This window comes from Carcharodon carcharias, chromosome 12 (genome assembly GCF_017639515.1).
Source record: "Carcharodon carcharias isolate sCarCar2 chromosome 12, sCarCar2.pri, whole genome shotgun sequence".
NCBI classification, from domain to species: Eukaryota; Metazoa; Chordata; class Chondrichthyes; order Lamniformes; family Lamnidae; genus Carcharodon; species Carcharodon carcharias.
Window position 1 is genome coordinate 108,059,511 of NC_054478.1, and position 21,168 is coordinate 108,080,678.

Below are 21,168 nucleotides of genomic sequence, written 5' to 3' on the forward strand. Positions count from 1 at the left end.
GGAAATACAGCCAAATCCCAGGAGGAAAATACAGGCAGATCCTGGGAGGGAAATACAGGCAGATCCCAGTAGGAAAATACAGGCAGATCCTGGGAGGGAAATACAGGCAGATCCCAGCTGGAAAATACAGGCAGATCCTGGGAGGGAAATACAGGTAGATCCTGGTTGGGAAATACAGGCAGTTCCTGGGAGGGAAATACAGGCAGATCCTGGGAGGTAAATGCAGGCAGATCCTGGGAGGGAAATACAGGCAAATCCTGGGAGGGAAATACAGGCAGATCCCAGGAGGGAAATACAGGCAATTCTTGGTAGGGAAATACAGGCAGATCCCAGGAGCGAAATACAGGCAGATCCTGAGAGGGAAATACAGGCGGTTCCTGGGAGGGAAATACGGGCAGTTCTTGGTAGGGAAATACAGGCAGATCCTGGGAGGGAAATACAGACGGTTCCTGGGAGGGAAATGCAGGCAGTTCTTGGTAGGGAAATACAGGCAGATCCTGGGAGGGAAATACAGGCAGTTCCTGGGAGGGAAATACAGGCAGATCCCAGAAGGAAAATACAAGCAGATCTGGGAGGGGAGTACAGGCAGTTCTTGGTAGGGAAATACAGGCAGATCCCAGGAGGGAAATACAGGCAGTTCCTGGGAGAGAAATACAGGCAGATCCTGGGAAGGAAATACAGGTGGTTCCTGGGAGGGAAATACAGGCAGATCCTGGGAGGGAAATACAGGTAGATCCTGGTTGGGAAATACAGGCAGTTCCTGGGAGGGAAATACAGGCAGATCCTGGGAGGGAAATACAGGCAGTTCTTGGGAGGGAAATACAGGCAGATCCTGGGAGGGAAATACAGGCAGATCCCAGGAGCAAAATACAGGCAGATCCCGGGAGGGAAATACAGGCAGATCCCAGGAGGGAAATACAGGCAGATCCTGGGAGGGAAATACAGGCAGATCCCAGGAAGTAAATACAGCCGTTTCCTGGGAGGGAAATACAGGCAGATCCCAGGAGGTAAATACAGCCGTTTCCTGGGAGGGAAATACAGGCAGATCCTGGGAGGGAAATACAGGCAGTTCCTAGGAGGGAAATACAGGCAGATCCTGGGAGGGAAATACAGGCATTTCCTGCAAGGGAAATACAGGCAGATCCCGGGAGGGATATACAGGCAGATCCCGGGAGGGATATACAGGCAGATCCCGGGAGGGATATACAGGCAGATCCCGGGAGGGATATACAGGCAGTTCCCAGGAGGTAAATACAGGCAGATCCCGGGAGGGAAATACAGGCAGATCCCGGGAGGGAAATACAGACGGATCCCGGGAGGGAAATACAGACGGATCCCGGGAGGGAAATACAGGCGGTTCCCAGGAGGGAAATACAGGCAGATCCTGGGAGGGAAATACAGGCATTTCCCGGGAGGGAAATACAGGCAGATCCCGGGAGGGAAATACAGGCAGTTCCTGGGAGGGAAATACAGGCAGATCCCGGGAGGGAAATACAGGCAGATCCCGGTAGGGATATACAGGCAGTTCCCAGGAGGTAAATACAGGCAGATCCCGGGAGGGAAATACAGGCGGATCCCGGGAGGGAAATACAGACGGATCCCGGGAGGGAAATACAGGCAGTTCCTGGGAGGGAAATACAGGCATAGATTGGGATGCATTTCTGCAGATCTAGAATATTAATTTGAGGAACAATCAGAATATTTTATAATGACTTCCAGGTTAAATCAGCAAGTTTGGAAAATTAGAATACATCATGTGCACCTAACAATGAAGCTAAGGTGACAGATGATAGTTCCCGTTTACCCATCCCTGCCTCTGGCATGAACCGGGAGTCCTTGTTTAAGACAGTAATGGTTGTCAGTCATGTCCTGTTCAGGGATAAAAACAAAAAAACTCCGGATGCTGGAAATCCAAAACAAAAACAGAATTACCTGGAAAAACTCAGCAGGTCTGGCAGCAGCGGCGGAGAAGAAAAGAGTTGACGAAACTCTTTTCTTCTCCGCCGATGCTGCCAGACCTGCTGAGTTTTTCCAGGTAATTCTGTTTATGTCCTGTTCAGGGTTCGCTTGCTGCCCGGACGGGTTATTGTGTGGGACGCAGCCCAGCCAATGGGAGGGGAGGGGAGGGGAGTGGGCGCTGAGTCAAGATGGCGCTGGCGGCCAGGCGTTGGAGCTTTGCTCTCATCAGCCTGTCCTGGGCTCATAGGCAGCCCGGAGCCGCGCGCACGGTGAAACGGTGCCTGACGCCTTCCTCTCAGCTGCCCACCCTCAGGCCGCTTCCCTGGGCCAGGAGCTACAGCACCGAGCGGGACTCTCAGCAGCGGCAGCGGGGTAAGAAGGTGGTGGTGGTCGGCATCCCCAATCCATTCACTTGGGCCCGGACCAAGATGTATTTTTTCCTGATAAGAGCTTATTTTGATCAGGACTTCACCTTCGATGAGTTTGCCACTGGTGCCAAACAGGTGAGTTCCGGGGCAGAGTTAGTGTCTAATTCAAAAAGAGCTTCAATAGATTGGCTATAGCTCAGAAAGAGGCCATTCAGCCCATTGTGCCCGTACCGGCTCATTGCAAGAATAATTCAGTTCGTCCCTCTCTCCCGCCTTTATCCCGATGCCCTGCAATTATTTTCTCTACAGATAATTATCCAATTACCTTTTGAAAGCCCCGAATGAATCTACCCCCAACACTCAGGCAGTGTATTCCAGATCCTAATTACATGCTGCATAAAACAAGTTTTTCCTCATATTGCCATTTTTTTTGCCATGTACTGTAAATATGTTGGCGCCAGTTATTCACATTTCCATTAGTACACCACTCAATTTTGAACACCCCTATCAAACATCCTCAATATTTTCTTCTCCTGTCTAACTGAAGTACCCCACCCTGGAACCATTCTCATAAATCACTGCACCTTCTCTAAAGCCTTTGCATCCTTCTGAAAGTGTGGTGCCCAGAGTTGGACATACTACTCAAGTTAAGGCTGAACCAGTATTTTTTATAAAGAGTTAGCATTACTTTTGTATTCTCTGCCTCTGTTTATAAAACCCAGGATCCTATGTGCCTTTTTAACTGCTTTCCCGACCTGACCTGCCACCTTTTAATGATTTACAAGAACACAAGGTAGGAGTAGACCATATGGCCCGTCAAGCTTGCTGTGCCATGTCATACTATCGTGGCTGGTCTTGGGCTTCAACTCCACTCTCCCACCTGTTCCCCATATCCCTTAATTCCCTGAGAGACCAAAAATCTGTGTGTCCCAGCTGTAGATGTATTCAACCCTCAAACACAACCTCCTGGGGTAGAGAATTCCAAAGATTCACAACCCTTCGAGTGGAGAAATTTCTCCTAATCTCAGTCCTAAATGATCAATCATGTATCTTAAGACTGCATTCATGTACACTCCCAGATCCCTCTGTTCTGAGCCTCTTTTAGAATTATATCCTTTAGCTGACATTCCCTCTCCTTGATCTTCCTACTAAATTGTATCACTTCATATATCTCTGCATTACGTTTCATCTGCCATGTGTCCATCCAGTCGACCAGCCTATGTCCAACTCTTCTTCACAGTTCACAATGCTTTCAAGTTTCAATGTCATCTGCAAATTTTGAAATTGTTCTCTGCACCCAAATTCAAGTCATTAGTAGCAGTAGTTCTAGTACTACAAGCCTTTAGCAACACACTTATCTCACCAAAAAACTTATATCAAGTTAGTTGAACACAAATTGCCTTGAACAAATTTGTGCTGTCTTTCTTTAATTAATATCCACATCTCCAAGTGACTAAATTTTATGTCAAATTATCATTTCTAAAACATTTTCCACCACTAAGGTTAAATTGACTGGCCTGTTTTACTCGGTTTATCTTTACACCTTTTTGAACAAGGGAACATTTCCAATTTTCCACTCCTCCGTACCAGTCCTGTATGGAAGCTGGAATGTGGAGTTCCCACATGGCACAGGATGTATGTTCTACAGCACTGAACTCCCCTGCCTTGCTTCTATCCATTCAACAAACTAAACAGAAATTGACAAAATGCTTATTTTTTAAAAAATGGTCAGCAGCTACTCACCAATCAACATGTTCCCTTGTGCTCATGTCATGTTTAGTTTTTTTTTAAAATTGGCTTCCTCTGAGCTCCAGCTTCTCTGCTGCTCTGTCTCTAATCCCCTCCACCTCCGGCTCCAGCCGCTTCGTCCCTGACCCACTCCACTTCCGGCTCCAGCTACTCCAGTCCCTGATCCCTCTGGCTTGGGCCTCCCCCAACCTTGACCACCCCCCTATCAGGCCTGAACCACCCAACCTGTATCCTTGGTATGGGAAGCTGCCACACATGCAAGATGCATTCACACAAGTAAAATAGGAATGTTGAATGTTTCTTTAAAATTATTAGGCTATTAGTTGTATATTTATTTTGACAAAAAACAATAAATGAACAACATGCCAGTTGCCCAAAGCTCTTCAGAGCCACCGATCTCTGCTGTTGGGTCAGTGATGAGGCACTGTTTCTTTTTGTGCCTATATTCCTAAGTCTGTTGCTCTGAATACGAGATTGATACCAGCTGCATGAATATTAGCTGCTATTTCCCAGAATGGCTGACAATTTGAAGCATTTTTTCATCACAATGAATGGGTGGGACAGTGTGGGACGGTACCAGAAACCATTCTAGTGGAGTTGTCTTGAGCTTCCCTGACTCCACCCTCATGGTATTAAATTGATGCAGCAGCCAATTTGCACACACTAAGGTCCCAATTGCAACAGAGATAAATACCAGGTAATCTGTTTGTAGGTGTTAATGATTATTTGCCAGGACCTCTAACGATTGTTTCCCTTAACCCATTTTTCTCATTGCCACAGTTTAATCTGTTCTTTTAAGTGCCAGTTACATCTTAACAGAAATCAAATTAGCTAATGTGCGCATTTTTAAAAAGAATGCAAGCAATAAACTCAAGTGTATGTAGAACAAAAGGAAATGTACCAAATCCAAATGCTGTTGCTTGTGACAAACTCCCCATCTTTATTGTTGAAGAAGGCCTTGATCATTTTGACAAGCATTACATCTTTAGAGACACACCGGCATTGACATAGCCACAGAAGAGAAGCAGGCAGTCGAACAATCCTCATATCACATTTACTCCTTTTGCCAATTATTTTGAATCTGTGCCCTCTAGTTCTTGATGTTCTCTTGAGTGGGAAGAGTTTCTCACTACTTACCCTGTCCATACCCCTCAGGATCTTGAATATCTCTATCAAGTCTCCTCTCAGCTTTCTTTGTCTCCAAGGAAAACAGTCCCAACCTCTCCAGTCTATCCTCATAGCTACAGTTCTTCATCCTGGGAATCATACTTGTGAATCTCCTCTGTAATCTCTCCAATGTCTTCACATCCTTCCTCAAGTATGGCACCCAGAACTGGATGCAGTACTCGAGATGCCTCATTACAAACAACTAACTGTCTTATACAAGTTTAACATGACCTCCTTACTCCTGTACTCAGTGCCCCGATTAATAAAGCCTAATACACTATATGCTTTATTAACTGCTCTCTCCATGTGCCCTATCATCTTCAATGACCTATGTATGTATACATCAATGTCCCTCTGTTCCTGCACCTCCTTTAGAGGCTCTCCCTTTATTTTATATTGCCTCACCATATCTGAATTGCGCTCACTTCTTTACATTGGGCTTCATCTGCCACCTGCCTGCACAATCCACCAACATGTCTATGTCCTTTTGAAGTTCAAGACTATCTCCATCACAGTTGATAATATTTCCAATCTTCGTATCATCTGCAAATTTTGAAATTGTGTCCTGCACACCACAGTCTAGGTCATTAATGTATATCAGGAAGAGCAAAGGACCCAACATGGGGAACCCCAGTACAGACCTTCCTCCAACCTGAAAAACAACCATTTATCACTACTCTGTTTCCTGTCACTCAGCCAATTTCTTATCCAAGTGCCTTTTTATTACCTAGAATTTTGCTCACAAGTCTGTTGTGTGGTACTGTATCAAACGCCTTTTGAAAATCTATATACACCAGTTCAACAGTGTTTCTTTTATCAGCCTTCTGTTATCTTCTCAAAAAAAACTCCAAGTTAGTTGAACATGATTTTCCCTTGATGAGCCCATGATGGCTGTCCTTAATTATCCTGCACTTGCCTAAGTGATTATTGATTTTATCCTGTACTATAGTTTCCAGAAGTTTCCCTACCACTGAAGTCAAACTGACTGGCCCATAGTTGCCAACTTTATCTTTGCATACCTTTTTGAATAAGGGCATAGCATTCACAGTCCTCTGGCACCTCCCCTGTGTCTAAGGAAAACTGGAAGATTATCACTAGTGTCTTTGCAACTTCCACTCTCACTTCCCTCAGTGCTCTTCTTCATCTCTGTTCCTGGTACCTTATCTAATTTAAGTAAAGATGGCCTTTCCGACAACGCCTTCCTCTTGATTGTAAGTTTTTCTAGTGTATCGGTTACCTTCTCTCTCACCTAGGCCTGGGTAGCAAGTTCTTCCTTTTGTAAAGGCAGATGCAAAGAACTCATTCAACACCTCTGCTTTTTCTCTAGACTCCACTTGCAAGTCCCTTTTTTGTCCCTAATCAGCCCTACTCTTTCTTTTACCACCCTTTTAATATTTACGTGCTTATAGTAGACTTTGGGATTCCCTTTTATGTTTGCCGGCAGCCTCTTTTCATGCTCTTTCCCTGCTTTTCTTATTAGTTTCTTCACTTCCCCTCCGGTTCTCCAGCCTGATTCTCCAATGTGTTTTCTACCTGACATCCCTCGTATGTGCACTTCTGCTGTTTCATCTTTACTTCTATCTCTCTTGTCATCCAGGGTACTTTGGATTTACTTGTCCAACCTTTCCCCTTCAAGGGAATATACCTTGACATTGTCTGCAATGCTTTTTACTTTGAAGGTGGCCCATTGTTCAGCCACTGTCTTTTCTGCCAACACTTGATTCTTACAAGACTTGGATGCATTCTCATCCTATTAAAGCTGGCTTTCCCCCAATTAATTATCCTTGCTTTAGATTGTTCTCTGTCCTTTTCCATGATTAACCTAAGCCTTAAGATACAATGGTGACCGTCCCCTAGAGGCTCTCCCACTCGTATTTGATCCGCTTGGGCCAACCATACCTCAGAACCAAAACTGCGTGCTCTCTCATTGGACTGGAACCATACTGCTGTAGAAAATTATCTTGAACACATTCCAGGAACTCCCCCCCCCCCCCCCCCCCCCCCCCCCCCGGTCCTTTTGTACTATTCCTATCCCAGTCTACGTTTGGATGACCCTTGCACCTCTCCATAATTTCTTTGCACATTTGTTTCTCCACATCCTTTCCACTAGCTCGTGGTCTATATACTGCACCAATCAACGTTATTGCACCTTTCCCATTCCTTACCTCTAGCAGAGAGATTCTGATTTTGATCCCTCTGGAACATCCTCCCTCTCCAGTACTATAATGCCATTTTTAACCAATATTGCCACTTTCCTCACTTTCTTCCTTTCCTGCCTCTCCTAAACAACCTTGTACCCAGGAATATTTAAAACTGAGTCCTGTCCTTCCTTGAGCCAGGTCTTTGTTATAGCAATAATATCATAATTCCATTTGTCAACCTGTGCCAGCAGTTCACCAATCTTATTAATCACACTCCGTGCATTCACATACATGCACATTAGCCCTGATGCAGGCTTTTTTACTTTCCTGCTTATTCGACCCCATCTAATGACTTACTGTTGCCTATTTTAATTCTATCAAACCCTCCAAGTATTTTATCTACCTAGATGCAACTCTCTGAATTCACCACTCCCCAGGTTCCCATCCCCCTGCCAATCTAGGTTGAAACCCTCCCCAACAGCACGATAGCAAACCTCCACACGAGGACACTAGTCCCTTCTTGTATAGGCCCCACCTGCCCCTGAACTGACCCCAATGCCTCAGAAATCTAAAGCCCTCCCTCCTACTCCATTTCTCCAGCCACATGTTGAACTGCTCAATCTTTCAAATTTTATGTTCAATCGCACATGGCACTGGGAGTAATCCTGAGATTACTGCTATTGAGGTCCTACTTTTTAATTCCCCTCCTAACTCCCTGAAGAATGCTTTCAGGACCTCATCCCTTTTCCTATCGATCTCATTGGTCCTAATATGGACCACGACCTCTGCTTGTTCACCCTCCCCCAAAAGAATGCCCTGCAGCAGCTCTGTGACAGCCTTGACTGTGGCACCAGGGAGGCAAAGTACCATCCTGGAGTCACGTCTACGGCCGCAGAAATGTCTGTCTGCTCTCTGAACTATGGAATCCCCTACTATTATAGCACTTCCACTCTTCCACTTCCCCTCCTGTGCAGCTGAGCCACCTGTGGTGCCATGGACTTGGCTCTTGCTGCAGTCCTCTGAGGAACCATCTCACTCACCAGTATCTAAAATGGAAAAGTGGTTAAAGAGTGTAATAGCCTCAGGGGATTCCTGCACCACCTGTTTGTTTCTCTTATATACTGTGGCGGTCACCCATTCCCTCTCTGCCTGTGTACATGTTAGCTGCAGTGCGACCACCTTGCTAAATGTGTTACCCACAAAATCCTCAGCCTTGTGGATGCACCATAGTGATTCCAGCCACCACTCAAGCTCCACAACTCTGAGCTCGTTCCTGTACCTAGTGACACTTCCTGCAGTTGTAGTCATCAAGGGTACTTTGTTCCTGCACTACTTCCCACATCCTGCAAGATGCACATTTCACATGGCTGAGCTGCACTGACATACCTTATAATTTACAAAAAGCATTTACTACAGTATTTACTATTTTATTTTAATTATCTTAATTTAGAATAACTCCCAAGCATAGTACAATTTACTGTTTATCTCAGTCTTGCCCCTTCTTGTGCTCTTTTAACTCCCGACTCAGCACTCAGTCTCACCCCTTCTTGTGCTTTTTTAACTCTCCGGCTCTGTTAATTGATGCAACTTCTGCCCAATAGTCAATCCTATTTGAATGACATGCCAGTGTTTTTTTGTTTGTAATGCAATGCAACATGACTAAATACTTCTCTCATTTTCTCCTTGCCGCCAGTTGTGTTGTAGATATATTTTGGTATGTATATCAGTTTATGAAAGCAAAGCTTCACGTTATACTCATTGACTTCTTCTATAGGCCTTTTCACAGGTGTCAAAGATGCTTTCAGAGTGCAATTTTGATGAATTGAAGGATCTTGTATCAAAAGAGGTAAAAGGCTATTTATATTAACCAGATTTTTAGATGTTTTCTGTTAAACAGTGGTAAGTTTGTAGTGATTTCAACACTTACTTTCTTGCAAATTAATACGCATTTCGAACAGGAATAGGCTCTTGTCCTAGATGAATCCCAGGTTGCACTTTGTAAACGCAAATTGCTGTGGCAACACTTGTGTTTGCCAATTTCCATATAACCAGTGTCACAAACACAATATGTTGAGGCAAGTGGAGAGGATCCATTGAGGTGTGTTTCCTCCCTATCACTCGTGTTTGTATATTTTTTTTTAGGATTTTTGGACATTTTTTCATAGTAAATACTCAGCTGTGACTTTTCAGTGGAGAGAAAATTGTTTTTGATTTTGTTTTAAAGTAGACAATTTTACCTTATACAACCTCAACACTAACTTTCTCCTTTGAATCAAAAAGGTTAGGGACGTGCTTTGTATATGACTGGCTGTTAAATCATTTTGGAGGTGATATTTTGCTGTCTGTCTTTCATTTCATGGAAAAGCTATTCTGTATTGGCTTCATGATCTGTATCTATCAGTAGGTCTGTTTTATTTTGTTATCCAAATACAAATTGTTTTCTATACAGGCATTGGAGGAAGTGGAAGAAAAATGCTTGGCTTTGCCAGTTAACCGCAGGGAGGCTTTAGCTGCTGACCTGGATGAAATTATGTATAGTACACCAGGTGATGTTGGAATTTATTATGATAACCAAGGTTTGTTTTATTTATTAAACTTGACATCAATAATATTTTTAGCTATTACATAGAACTGTATAATCAAAACCTTCTTATTACATTATAATGCAGTTTTTGAAATGTGTACTTCCTGGACATTTACTGAGTATTTGGGGAGAAGAAAGATTGAATACTAGTATTAACAGTAATGCAGCATTATGTACTTTCAGTTACCACATGTCCACTGCATATTGACCTGCAGAGTGATTGCTGTATGCAAATGAGACCATCATCATCTATGACTTCACCCTAGAGGCCTTTGTTATCCTGGCCGTTAGTGAAACTTCGCTCATATTTCCTACTTATTAAGGCAGTCCATCTGGCTACAATTTCAATATTATTCCTTGCTCTAATCTGTGGCAGTGTGACATTCATTGTCAGCTCCTGCCTTGACATGTCCTCTGGCACCTTTGCTTCTTTGAGCACTTCACCCACTCCCCTTTCTTAAATCCTCACCCGTCACCCTGATATGTCCCCATGTAGCTTCTTAGCTAATGTCTTCTAGTTTCCACCCTGAACATTTCTTCATTGGTTATTTCTCTTCACCTAATTCTGGTTTCCGATTTCTCTGCATTCCTGTCTTTAGTGAATCTCACTGGCCATGTTAAGCACCACTCCCTGGTGCCATCTCTCCGTCCATGAATTCTTTCTTGACCTTCTCATAATAAGGCCTCAGCACCTGAGGGTTCTACTTGAGACAAAGCCATTTCTGCTCACTTTCTTTTTTTGTTGAACATCCACATAAATGTACCTCACATCCTTCTGTAATTAATTCCATCGCAGAAGAAAGCAACCGCTTTTCTCTCTTCCCTTTGCAACACCATCTCAATGTTCTCTTCTGACTGTCCATCTGCTTTGGCACAGCTGCTACATTGAATTTGCTGACAGCTGCTTTGCTTCTACTTCAATATCTTCATCCGTCCAGCTGTCTTACTGCTGTCATTGCTCTAACTTTCTCCAGGGATAGTCCCCAGCTTATGTGCTTAAATCTCTTGGAACTGATTGGCTTTTTCATCCACTGCTGGATCTGGCAGGATTACCTAAAGCAATATTGTGCCTTCCTTTCCTTGTCCTTTTAGATTATGAACTGAGCTTCAAGCTCTCCCCATCCTAGCCAGCACCAATATAATGCTGTTGAAATTCATAACCACATTTTTGCCACATCCTGATACCACAGAGAATAATTGAGGTGAATGGCACAGATGCTTTTCAGGGGAAGCTAGATAAACACATGAGGGCGAAAGGAATAGAAGGCTGTTCTGAAAGGGTGAGATGAAGAAGGATGGGAGGAGGCTCATGTAGAGCATAAACATCAGTATGGACCAGTTGGGCGGAATGGCCTGTTTCTGTGCTGGAAATGCAAGTAATTCTATGAACACTCCATTGCCTTGCTTTTTGGCCCCATTAATTCTGCAGTTCACAAATTGCAGCTTATCCAAGCATCCACCACATACTATCCTGCACCAAGTTCTTTTTCCCTTTCACCCTGCTCACTCTTCATCCTTCACTGGCTCCCCATTTCTCAGCACATCAATTCAGCATCCTGTTTACAAGATGCTCCAAGACCTTCACCTTTCCCAAATTCCGTCAAGCATCTGCCTCCCATGCTCTGATCTTTGGCTCCCTTTACATTGTAACCACCATTCTATGACTGTACAGTAATATATATATATACTGTATTTGAACACTAATTTAGCATCACTTGTTAGGTTATCAACTGAAGACCTGGTTCCTTGTTCAATTAAGCTTTCACAAATAGATTTAAAAAAAAAAATTCAGAGGATTTGGACCCAAATAGTATGTTTAATTCTTGAATTGAGATTTTTTTTCCTAGCAAGCAGAAACTAAAATATTTTGCTCTTTTTTGCAACTCAAAAAAACATCTAGCACATGGTATTGCTATCTTTGAAGGCAGATACCCATTATTAAGTAAGTGTTTAGAAACCCAAGAAAGTTTGAACTATTGTGTCAGAAATTAAAACTGCTGTCTTTACCTTACCTGTAGTACCACAATAGATAAAGGGATTAAAACATCTGACAGATTTACTAAATAGGAATTGGTTCTGGTTAAGTTGGCACTAATGTCAGTGGAAAAATTGGAAATTAACTGCTGGTATGTTTATCATGCTATCACAATGAAATATGAAGTGTGTTGGAGTATTTTCCAGGGTTTTGTTCAGTATTAGCAACTGTACTTTATTTTTAAAATATATTTACTAGTTCTAATGACATCAATCTATAGGTTTGTAATTTGGGATTTTGTTTTTTGTGGGAAAGGAATATGTTAGAAGCTGCTGACCATTAAATGTTGTCATCTCAACAGGTAGAAAGTTTGTCAGCATCATAATGCGTTACTGGTACCTTTCTGATGCTGACCTTCCTGATGAGACTCCTGAGGGAACTAAAGTGTTTCAAGTAGTCTTTGGTGATGAAAGCAGCAAAGACAGTAAGCGCCTGCTCACAGCAAATTATGAGTAAGTTTTTTAACTATAACTTTCCTCTTATACCGTACCGTTGGGAGTTTTGTTCAGTGTTTTATTGATGGCATATGTTACTTATTGCTTTTTATGATAAGTAAATGTACAGAGAAACACTATAATTAACTGCTTACTGTGCTCACAGTTAACCGGAAGAGCAAGCTTAGTTAATGTTGTACTGCACCCAACTGACTATGCCACCTCACTACCCCCAGGACTGGGTGGGACATGGATTTGGCCTCATTATTTCTCAATATGACAAATCTGTGATCTCATCCTTTTGTTGGGTGTTGGTGGAAATTTTAAATTATTGTTGGGTGCGTTGGTGGGGGAGCAAGTTGTGGAGCATGTCCACTTCTCAAACACTGAAGTGTTGCAGCAATTCTGACAATGCTCTGAAAGAACAAGCTTATGGGGTAACCTACAAAGGGTCGAAGAAGAGAAATATTTAAAGAGTTACAGTATGTCAGGAGGATGTGTTAAACTTTAAATATATTAGGGTAATTTGAAATTGCAGATGACATGAAACTTGGAATTGTAATAAACACTGAGGATAGTAATATACTTTAAGAGGACAGTGGTATGACCGGGATGGGAGGATTGCGTGAATTATCAAGCCCCACTACTCCGCAGGCCATAACATTAAATGTTTAATTTTCTCACCAAAATGGCCAATTGTTTATCTATACTTCTGGTACCCAGAAGAAAAGAGACTTCTTTCAAAAAACTCAATGATTAATTTATTATAAAACACAACTCTTTTTAAACAAGTTTTAAGAACTGGTTGACACATGATTGTAATCTGGAAGTATAACTAACTAACCCTTTTAAACTTCCCCAGCACACGTGGACACACATACATAGACAAACAAAAGACAGACAGGTAGTCTCTGCAGAGTCGGGTGGATGGAAAGAAAACTTTCTTAGAAATAAAAAAAATTAAAATTCAGAGGTTTGATGCTGTCAGTCTGAAGTTCCCTCGGATGAAGATGTGCCACTAGGTCTCGCAGAAGTTCACCAACAATTCTTCAATGTGGAGGAGAGTATAGCTGGACCAATTCTTCTGTCTCAGCTAGCAAGCCCAAAATTATGCAGATAACCTACCCTCAGATTAGGATTATCTGGCGACAGGTCTAGAACTATATACGGATTCACAAAACCGAGAGGGAGAGCGAGCAAGCTAGTCAGGGTAACCTTCTGTTCTCAGCCTTTCCCCAACAAGACTGAAAGCAAAACCACAGGTTCAAACTTAAGATTTGCCTCTGCCATGTGTTTGCCTTTTTGTCTTCCAGAACTTTCATTAAAGTGCTTTGCAGTTCAAAACAAACAAAAAGCTCCTTCTCAAGTACCACATAGCTCAGGTGATTTCTTGGAAGAGGCCTGCTTGTTAGCAGTTCCAAGATGAAGTTATGACCCTTTTTATAAAAAAAGCCTCTTGGGCAACTCTCCAAATGTTTAAATACTGCAATGTCCTTCAATATATTTTTTTTCAAGAATCCGGTTTAAAGAGATGTGATTCTAACAACAAGGGCAGGCTGGGGAAGTGATCGAACAGATGGTGGTGAAGTTCAGTACAGGAATACGTGAGGTGATACGTTTTGTAGCAGTGAGGAGAGACAACACATACTACATGGTATGATTTTAAAGGGGGTGCAAGAAGCACAACCTTTGAAAGTGGCAGGATAGGTTAACAAAGAAGTTAATAATGCATGTAGGAGCCTGCACTATATAAATAGAGGCATAGAGTACAAAAGCCAGGAAGTTATGATAAACCTATATAAAACATTAATTTAGCCCCAGCTGGAGTATTGTGTCCAATTGTGGGTACCACACTTTGAGAAGGACATGAAGGCTTTGGGTAGTGTGCAGAAAAAATTACTAGAAGGATCAGAGTAATATGGATAGACTGGAGAAGACCATAAGACATAGGAGCAGAAATTAGGCCATTTGGCCCATCAAGTCTGCTCCGCCATTCGATCATGGCTGATAAGTTTCTCAACCCCGTTCTCCCGCCTTCTCCCCGTAACCTTTGATCCCCTTACCAATCAAGAACCTATCTATCTCGGTCTTAGATACACTCAATGACCTGGCCTTCTGTGGCAATGAATTCCATAGATTCACCACTCTCTGGCTAAAGAAGTTTCTCCTCATCCCTGTTCTAAAAGGTCTTCCTTTTACTCCGAGGCTGTGCCCTCGGGTCCTAGTCTCTCCTACTAATGGAAACATCTTCCCCACGTTCACACTATCCAGGCCTTTCAGTATTCTGTAAGTTTCAATCAGATCCCCCCTCATCCTTCTAAACTCCATCGAGTATAGACCCAGAGTCCTCAAACATTCCTGATATGTTAACCCTTTCATTCCTGGGATCATTCTCGTGAACCTCCTCTGGACCCTCTCCAGGGCCAGCACATTCTTCCTGAGATACGGGGCCCAAAATTGCTCTCAATATTCGAAATGTGGTCTGACCAGAGCCTTATAAAACCTCAGCAGCACATCCCTGCTTTTATATTCTAGTCCTTTCAAAATAAATGCCAACATTGCATTTGTCTTTCTAACTACCGCGTCAACCTGCACGTTAACCTTAAGAGGATCCTGGACTAGGACTCCCAAGTCACTTTGCACTCCAGATTTCTGAATTCTCTCCCCATTTAGAAAATAGTCTATGCCTCTATTCTTCCTACCAAAGCGCATGACCTCACACTTCCCCACGTTGTATTCCATCTGCCACTTCCTTGCCCATTCTCCTAACCTGTCCAAATCCTTCTGCAGCCTCCCTGCCTCCTCAATACTACCTGTCCCTCCACCTATCTTTGTATCATCTGCAAACTTAGCCAGGATGCCCTCAGTTCTTTCATCTAGATCATTAATGTATAAAGTGAAAAGTTGTGGTCCCAATACTGACCCCTGAGAAGTTGGGGTTGTGATCCTTAGAGCAGAGAAGGCCCAAAAGGAGATATGGTATAGGTGTTTACAATCATGATGGGTTTAGATAAAGTTAGTAAAAGGAACTGTTTCCAATATCTGAAGGGTTGATATACAGAGGGAATAGATTTAAGATGAATGATAAAAGAACCAGAGCTGACATAAATATCCTTTTTATGATACATGATTAAAATTTGGAATGCATTGCCTGATGATGTGGTTGTTATAGATTTAATAGTCATCTTCAGAAGGGAATTGGATAAATATTTGAAGGAAAAAAATGCAGGGAAAGAATGGTAGAATGGAATTAACTGGATTGCTCTTCAGAAGAGCTGGTGCAAACACAATGGACCAAACGACTGGCTCCATTGCTGCACTATTCTGTGAACTGAAACTTCACTCTGAAAATTGTGTTGAAAGTGAGCAGACTAGATACATAAACTATGTTTCTATCACAGTAAGTGATATTTAATCTTCTGTCTTGAATGTATTGAGTTTGTTTTGAAGTTGCTGAAATAGAGTTCATATCTCGTACTAAAACATTTAAAGCCTAATGATTTAGAAACACAGCTATGTGTATTTGACTCTCAGCCAAAAGCTGTAGATATTAAGTTGCCAATGCTATCTGCTACTCGAGTAAGCTTGATTCAAGTATGCGTGTGTTCTGGTTTCAGCCCATTTACTATGATGCTGTTTGGTTGCAAATAGTTGAAGCATATTGAAAAGTTAATTTAAAATAATTCAAAAGTCAGGAGTCTGGGTGCCCTTCACCTAGGCTCAAATCCAACTCAAGATGATGGATTGGGAGTCTCACCTGCCTGCTGATTGTAATCCTATAAATTTGGGTAAACTGAGTCTAGTGCACCATTTGTGTGGGTCCACAGCACAAATCGACCTGTGATCAGCAGCCTCATTAGGAGCCTGATCCCAAATGGTTAATGTAGGAATTGGTAGCTGATGCTTTTGAGGTTGGGGCATAGTAGAAAGAGTTTTGTTCTGCAACAAACTTGTGCTATACTTGCAAATGCTTGGTGCTGACACTGGGTGCTTGAATAGAGGAATGGTATCTTACCTAGAATGAATATTCTTCACCTTGAGCACAAAGATTTATAAAAGAATGGTTGTAAAGCATAATGCAATTCAGCTGGAAGAAATAAATGTTACCATATAACTTAAGTGCAAGTTCTCGCAATCTTTCCATACTTTGTTAAAGGGTGCTATACAATTGAATTTTGATGAAGTCAGCAATTTTGGTGCAAGATTATTTGGCTGAGAATCTGTAAAATCTAGCTGAGAATAATCAGTTTTAAAATCTTTGTATCATAGCCATTTTGCCATGTAATCAATCAGCTCTCTTTAGAGATAACCTATTTTTAGAAATCTAAGTGAAATTTGATAATGGATGCACTTGAGCAAGCTGAGTCATTTAAATCGTTAATATGAAATCATTCTGTAACAGAGTCAAGTTGAAATGGCAAGGTATGGCTCAGTTGATGAATGCACTGCTCAGTATATGTAGTGAGTCTTGCACATCACCGAAGTCCCGTATCTGTAAGGGCACAAGCACCCCTGAGCTGAGATGGGAAAACTCATTTAGGTTGCCCACTTCTGGGTATATTCCAGTGGAAGCTAAGAAAATATGTGTAAGTATGAACATGTGGTAAGGAAAAGAGCATACTTGGCTGTGATGCTTCATGAATTTGAATAGCCTAATATTCACTGTCAAGGATCATACATGACAAATGAACAGTTGGGTGAGGTACCAGAGTGCCTGAAGCCAATGGAATCATAACCCAGTTAAAGGGAGGACAGTAGAACATTTGGGGAAAGGTAGGGTAAAATAATCTGGGCTCACACTGCATTTATATATTGAAATTGAGATTTATAGTGCTTTTAATAGTTTTAAACAATAATTTTAAAAGTATCTTGGAATGATGTTTTTGTACTCCCCTCTAAATTTAACCAATGTTACATTCTTCACAACTTAGATTTCGACGTGAATTTACACAAGGTGTGGAACCTGACTGGACTATTACACGGATACAGCATTCTAAATTATTGGAATAATTCTTCTGAAAATCTTACTGTAAGGATGTTACTGTCTGTTTCACAGCCAACAAGAAAGACCTACAAGATTGACCCCCTTTTGATTTGTAATTTTTTAAACCTGTAAAATTCAAACATTCTATTCGATCCTGATATTACATGAATGGCATTTTCTATGCTGTGTAACTGTTGTGAATGATAGATCTAGATTGTAATTGAAGATTTTGTCACTACAGAATTGCAAAACCTTCATTTTTTTTATCATGCATGTGGTGGACCTCCTGACATTTCTTCAATTGAGTTTCATTTAACGTTCTCAACAGACAGGAGTAAATGGGTCTGGATAATGGCTGTCTGCTGGAACTTGCAAATAAAGTGTCACTAGCTACACCAAAATTATAGCAAGTAAGCAGAATAACACTATTTGAAATTGTGCTGTGGTGGGGAGAGAGGAGGAGAAAGGGGTTAAATACATATTGTTATAGGATCCTGTAAAATTTACAGCAGAATAGAAGTTAATGAGTATATTCCAGTAAACAAATATATTTTTAAGCTCTTGAACAAAATTACAAGATAATTACAGATCTAGGAAACTAGTTTATGCATCAAGGAATATCCTGGAGTCTCCCATTACAACATCCAGTTATTTCTCTCATGATTCCCAGCATTTTTGGCTCCACTCTACTTGAAAGTGCATTCCATACCTTGTCACTGTGTGTGAATTGAGTGTCCTGATATTGATTCTAAATTTGCTTTTGAGCCCTCTTCCCCACTCCCTTTGCTCTAGTCCTAGTCAAACAATTCATTTTTCCAGTGTCACCCATAACTCAAACATTTGACACTAGGAATCAGTCTTGTTGGTCGTCTTAACACTGCATCCAGTCATTGAATGTCTTCCTTGTGTCTGTGACCAGAACAGGACACAGTCATCAAGCTATGATTTGATCAGAGCACTGTACAGTCTGAACAATAACTTCCTCTGACTATTATATCACTGTTTTGGCTATATAATTCAACATTTTCTTGACATCTTTAGTTGATGTTCTGAATTGATTCGTCACATTACCATTTGGCCTAATAAGCTTCCCAAGCTGCTCTCAACTTATCCCATCACTATTTTAGCATCTTTCAAAGAATACATATGTTGCCTATTTTTCCTTTCTCTGTGCAATATCTTACACTTTTCTGTATTAAATTTCATCTGCCAATTTCCTATGCATTTGCATTCTGTTCAACTCATTTTCTAGTTGTCCTTTGCTGTCTGAGGATAGCCAGTTTTCCCACAATATTGTATTAATTGTATAGCTCCCAATGCGAACAAACAGTCCCAATATTAATGGTCTTGCATAATTTTTCTTTCTCACCTGAAGTTGCTGCCTTCTGCATGTCTTAGTTCCACTGGCAATAACTGTCCTCCAATACCTGAAAAAGGTGTTCATGTATAAGCTGTTTGATTCTGTTTTCCACTGATGCAGTTTTTCAGCAGGGACCACTGGATGGTGATCTGATTGGAGCTATGCATTTTTTCCTTTTTAGCACATGGAAAGCCAGTTGTTGTGTCCTACTATCAAGCAGCTGAATTGATAATCTGCAGAGTCTGCAGCCTTCTGCTCTGCAATGCTGTTTTTCACAACAGGCAGTGTACTTAACAGCTGAAAAAAATAAGTTTTCCAATTGAACACTTTTAATTGGAAGATCATCTGGTAGTCTAAACAGTGCCAGACTGTCAACTGATTGAAATGCAACACAAGAAAATGTCTTTTGCCTGTTGTCATCTTCCTACTTGTAGCATTTAGCTGGTTCTTAAATAATTCCAGTGTCTGGTTCTTGGTCACTTTTCCTGGCAACACGTTGAAGCTCTTAATCAATCCCCTTTAAAATAAACACTTCCTAAATGTACTCCTCACAGTAAGACCTTTATTGGGCAGCACTTGACAAACCAGTTGTCGTCATCGACTAGTTTTAGGCAAAAACCTGCCAGCACCTAACATGTTAAATAGTCACCAGTTCATGTTGGATTCAAATGTCCAGTTCTTGTTCAATGTGGAATGTAAGCAACTGGGTGATTTTTTTTTTCCCTACAAGGAATGAAGAGGTGATTGACAAGTACATTAACTTGTCCCTCTTCACATTCTTTCCCCTGTACAAGGGGGAAAAAATGACTAAGCTATTCAGTCTGCGCTGCTATCTCCTGAGACAAAGTTTCTGTTAAGTGTGCCAGGCTGGGTTCTCCAAAATATGGAATTGGAGATATCTTGTGTAAAATTTATTCACCATTTTAAGATAAAACACTTAAAGGGTGAAAATAGTTTAATATGTTCTTCACCTAATCTCAATAATTGTGTATGCAGTGCCCTTTTATAATTGTCTATTATTTATATGGTTGCTGCAGATGCAGATTGACTGCTTTCCATTTATTAATGTATTTTTGTTGCTCCCAATGGGAGTATTATTGTCAGGGACTACTGTACTTAAAATGCAGTGACAGATTTACAGAAAATCTCTTGATGCTCTAACCTCCCCTTCCCATGGAGAGAGTACTTCTATTAAATACTGTGGTTTGGTTTTATGGGGTTTTTGTACAAAGGAAGGAAAATGTCCGCACTTGTAGTCTACTTTGCAAAAGATACAAATATTAATTGAAGATTGAAAAATGTTTTTTGTGAAAAGTGCTTTCAAGTTGTACAATCCTTCAACATAACTCTTGTTGCACCCAGGGGTACATTTGCCACTGCCCACGTTTGCACCCCATCCCCCATGATTCCAATTGTGAGCTGCTATTCTTGACTGAATTGCCTAGAAGCTAATTCTACTGTGAAGAAACAAGCAGGTTAATCCTGCACGGTCCTTGAGTACTGCCTGGTGGCTGATAGGTATAGTATAGGAGGGTGGGGATCAGATAAAGCCCCTCTTTCAGCAAGGGTTGGGAAACTTGTGGAATTAAATTCAAAAGGAGAGAGTAGGAGTTCAACTGCCTATAACTCAATTTACTGAAATGTAACCCATTAGTATACAGGGTTGAAATAAACTTAATTACACTGACTTTTTGGAATTGGAATAAACGTTTTCTGGGAGTTTTGTAACAGTGAATTCTGATATCTGTCTAACGGTGCTAGCTTCTCTGATTATATTCATAACTAAGGGCTTGGAGCACTTGTGATGGAATCTACCATTCTGCTTTTTTCACTGTCAAAAATAGCAGAATATGAACCTCATAAGATACAACCACAGACACTGATTCACTTTTTACTGTAGTTTTTTTGATGTTTTCTAAAATTTCAAGTGGCGAGTTCTGATTTTTAAAATCATTTTTTGAGGATGAAAATGTGTTTTTAATGAATAAACCTGCTAGAAAGGAAGTCACTATTCTTTTGATTTCTTATTAAGTCAGTCTCTCAATATTATAAGATAAAGCCTATGACTGATATGTGGCCTCTTGCAAATGTTAATGAAACTGCTGAAACCTGCATAGTGAATTTAATGGCCGTTCATAAAAGACTGGTGTTTGGTGCAATTCTGTCTATATTGCCCGCAAAACACCTGATCATACATAACAGCATCAGTTAATTCTCCAGGACATATTGAGCTAAAAGTTTTCAAAATGTGGCTGTTCCATTAACTGAATGTTGGATTTCAGATTTTATCAACATTGTGACCCAGTATTAGGCATAGCATTGGAGTGGCAGGCACATCTCCCATTTTTGTGTGTATTGCATCTAATGATGAAAAATATTTGTAAGAA

General features: G+C 41.3%; 1 protein-coding gene across 2 annotated transcripts; it reads left to right on the plus strand.

Moving 5' to 3' along the window:
• The first annotated feature begins 2,127 nt into the window (after positions 1-2,127).
• maip1 (matrix AAA peptidase interacting protein 1) lies at positions 2,128-20,785 on the plus strand. Of its 2 annotated transcripts, XM_041201496.1 has the most exons (6): positions 2,128-2,462; positions 9,159-9,230; positions 9,834-9,960; positions 12,305-12,455; positions 17,369-17,466; positions 18,963-20,785. In XM_041201496.1, the coding sequence occupies exons 1-5, from the start codon at positions 2,148-2,150 to the stop codon at positions 17,445-17,447; spliced, it is 744 nt and encodes a 247-aa protein (XP_041057430.1). In that variant the 5' UTR covers positions 2,128-2,147; the 3' UTR covers positions 17,448-17,466; positions 18,963-20,785. The 2 variants fall into 2 exon arrangements, with proteins under 2 accessions (XP_041057430.1, XP_041057429.1); XM_041201495.1 differs by having other exon boundaries at positions 17,369-20,785.
• The last annotated feature ends 383 nt before the right edge of the window (positions 20,786-21,168 follow it).

Coding starts and splice junctions, on each gene's coding strand:
- maip1 (XM_041201495.1), top strand. CDS start 2,148: ATGGCGCTGGCGGCCAGGCGTTGGAGCTTTGCTCTCATCAGCCTGTCC. Junction 9,231..9,833: donor AGGATCTTGTATCAAAAGAG/GTAAAAGGCTAT, acceptor TTTTCTATACAG/GCATTGGAGGAAGTGGAAGA. Junction 12,456..17,368: donor CTGCTCACAGCAAATTATGA/GTAAGTTTTTTA, acceptor TTCACAACTTAG/ATTTCGACGTGAATTTACAC.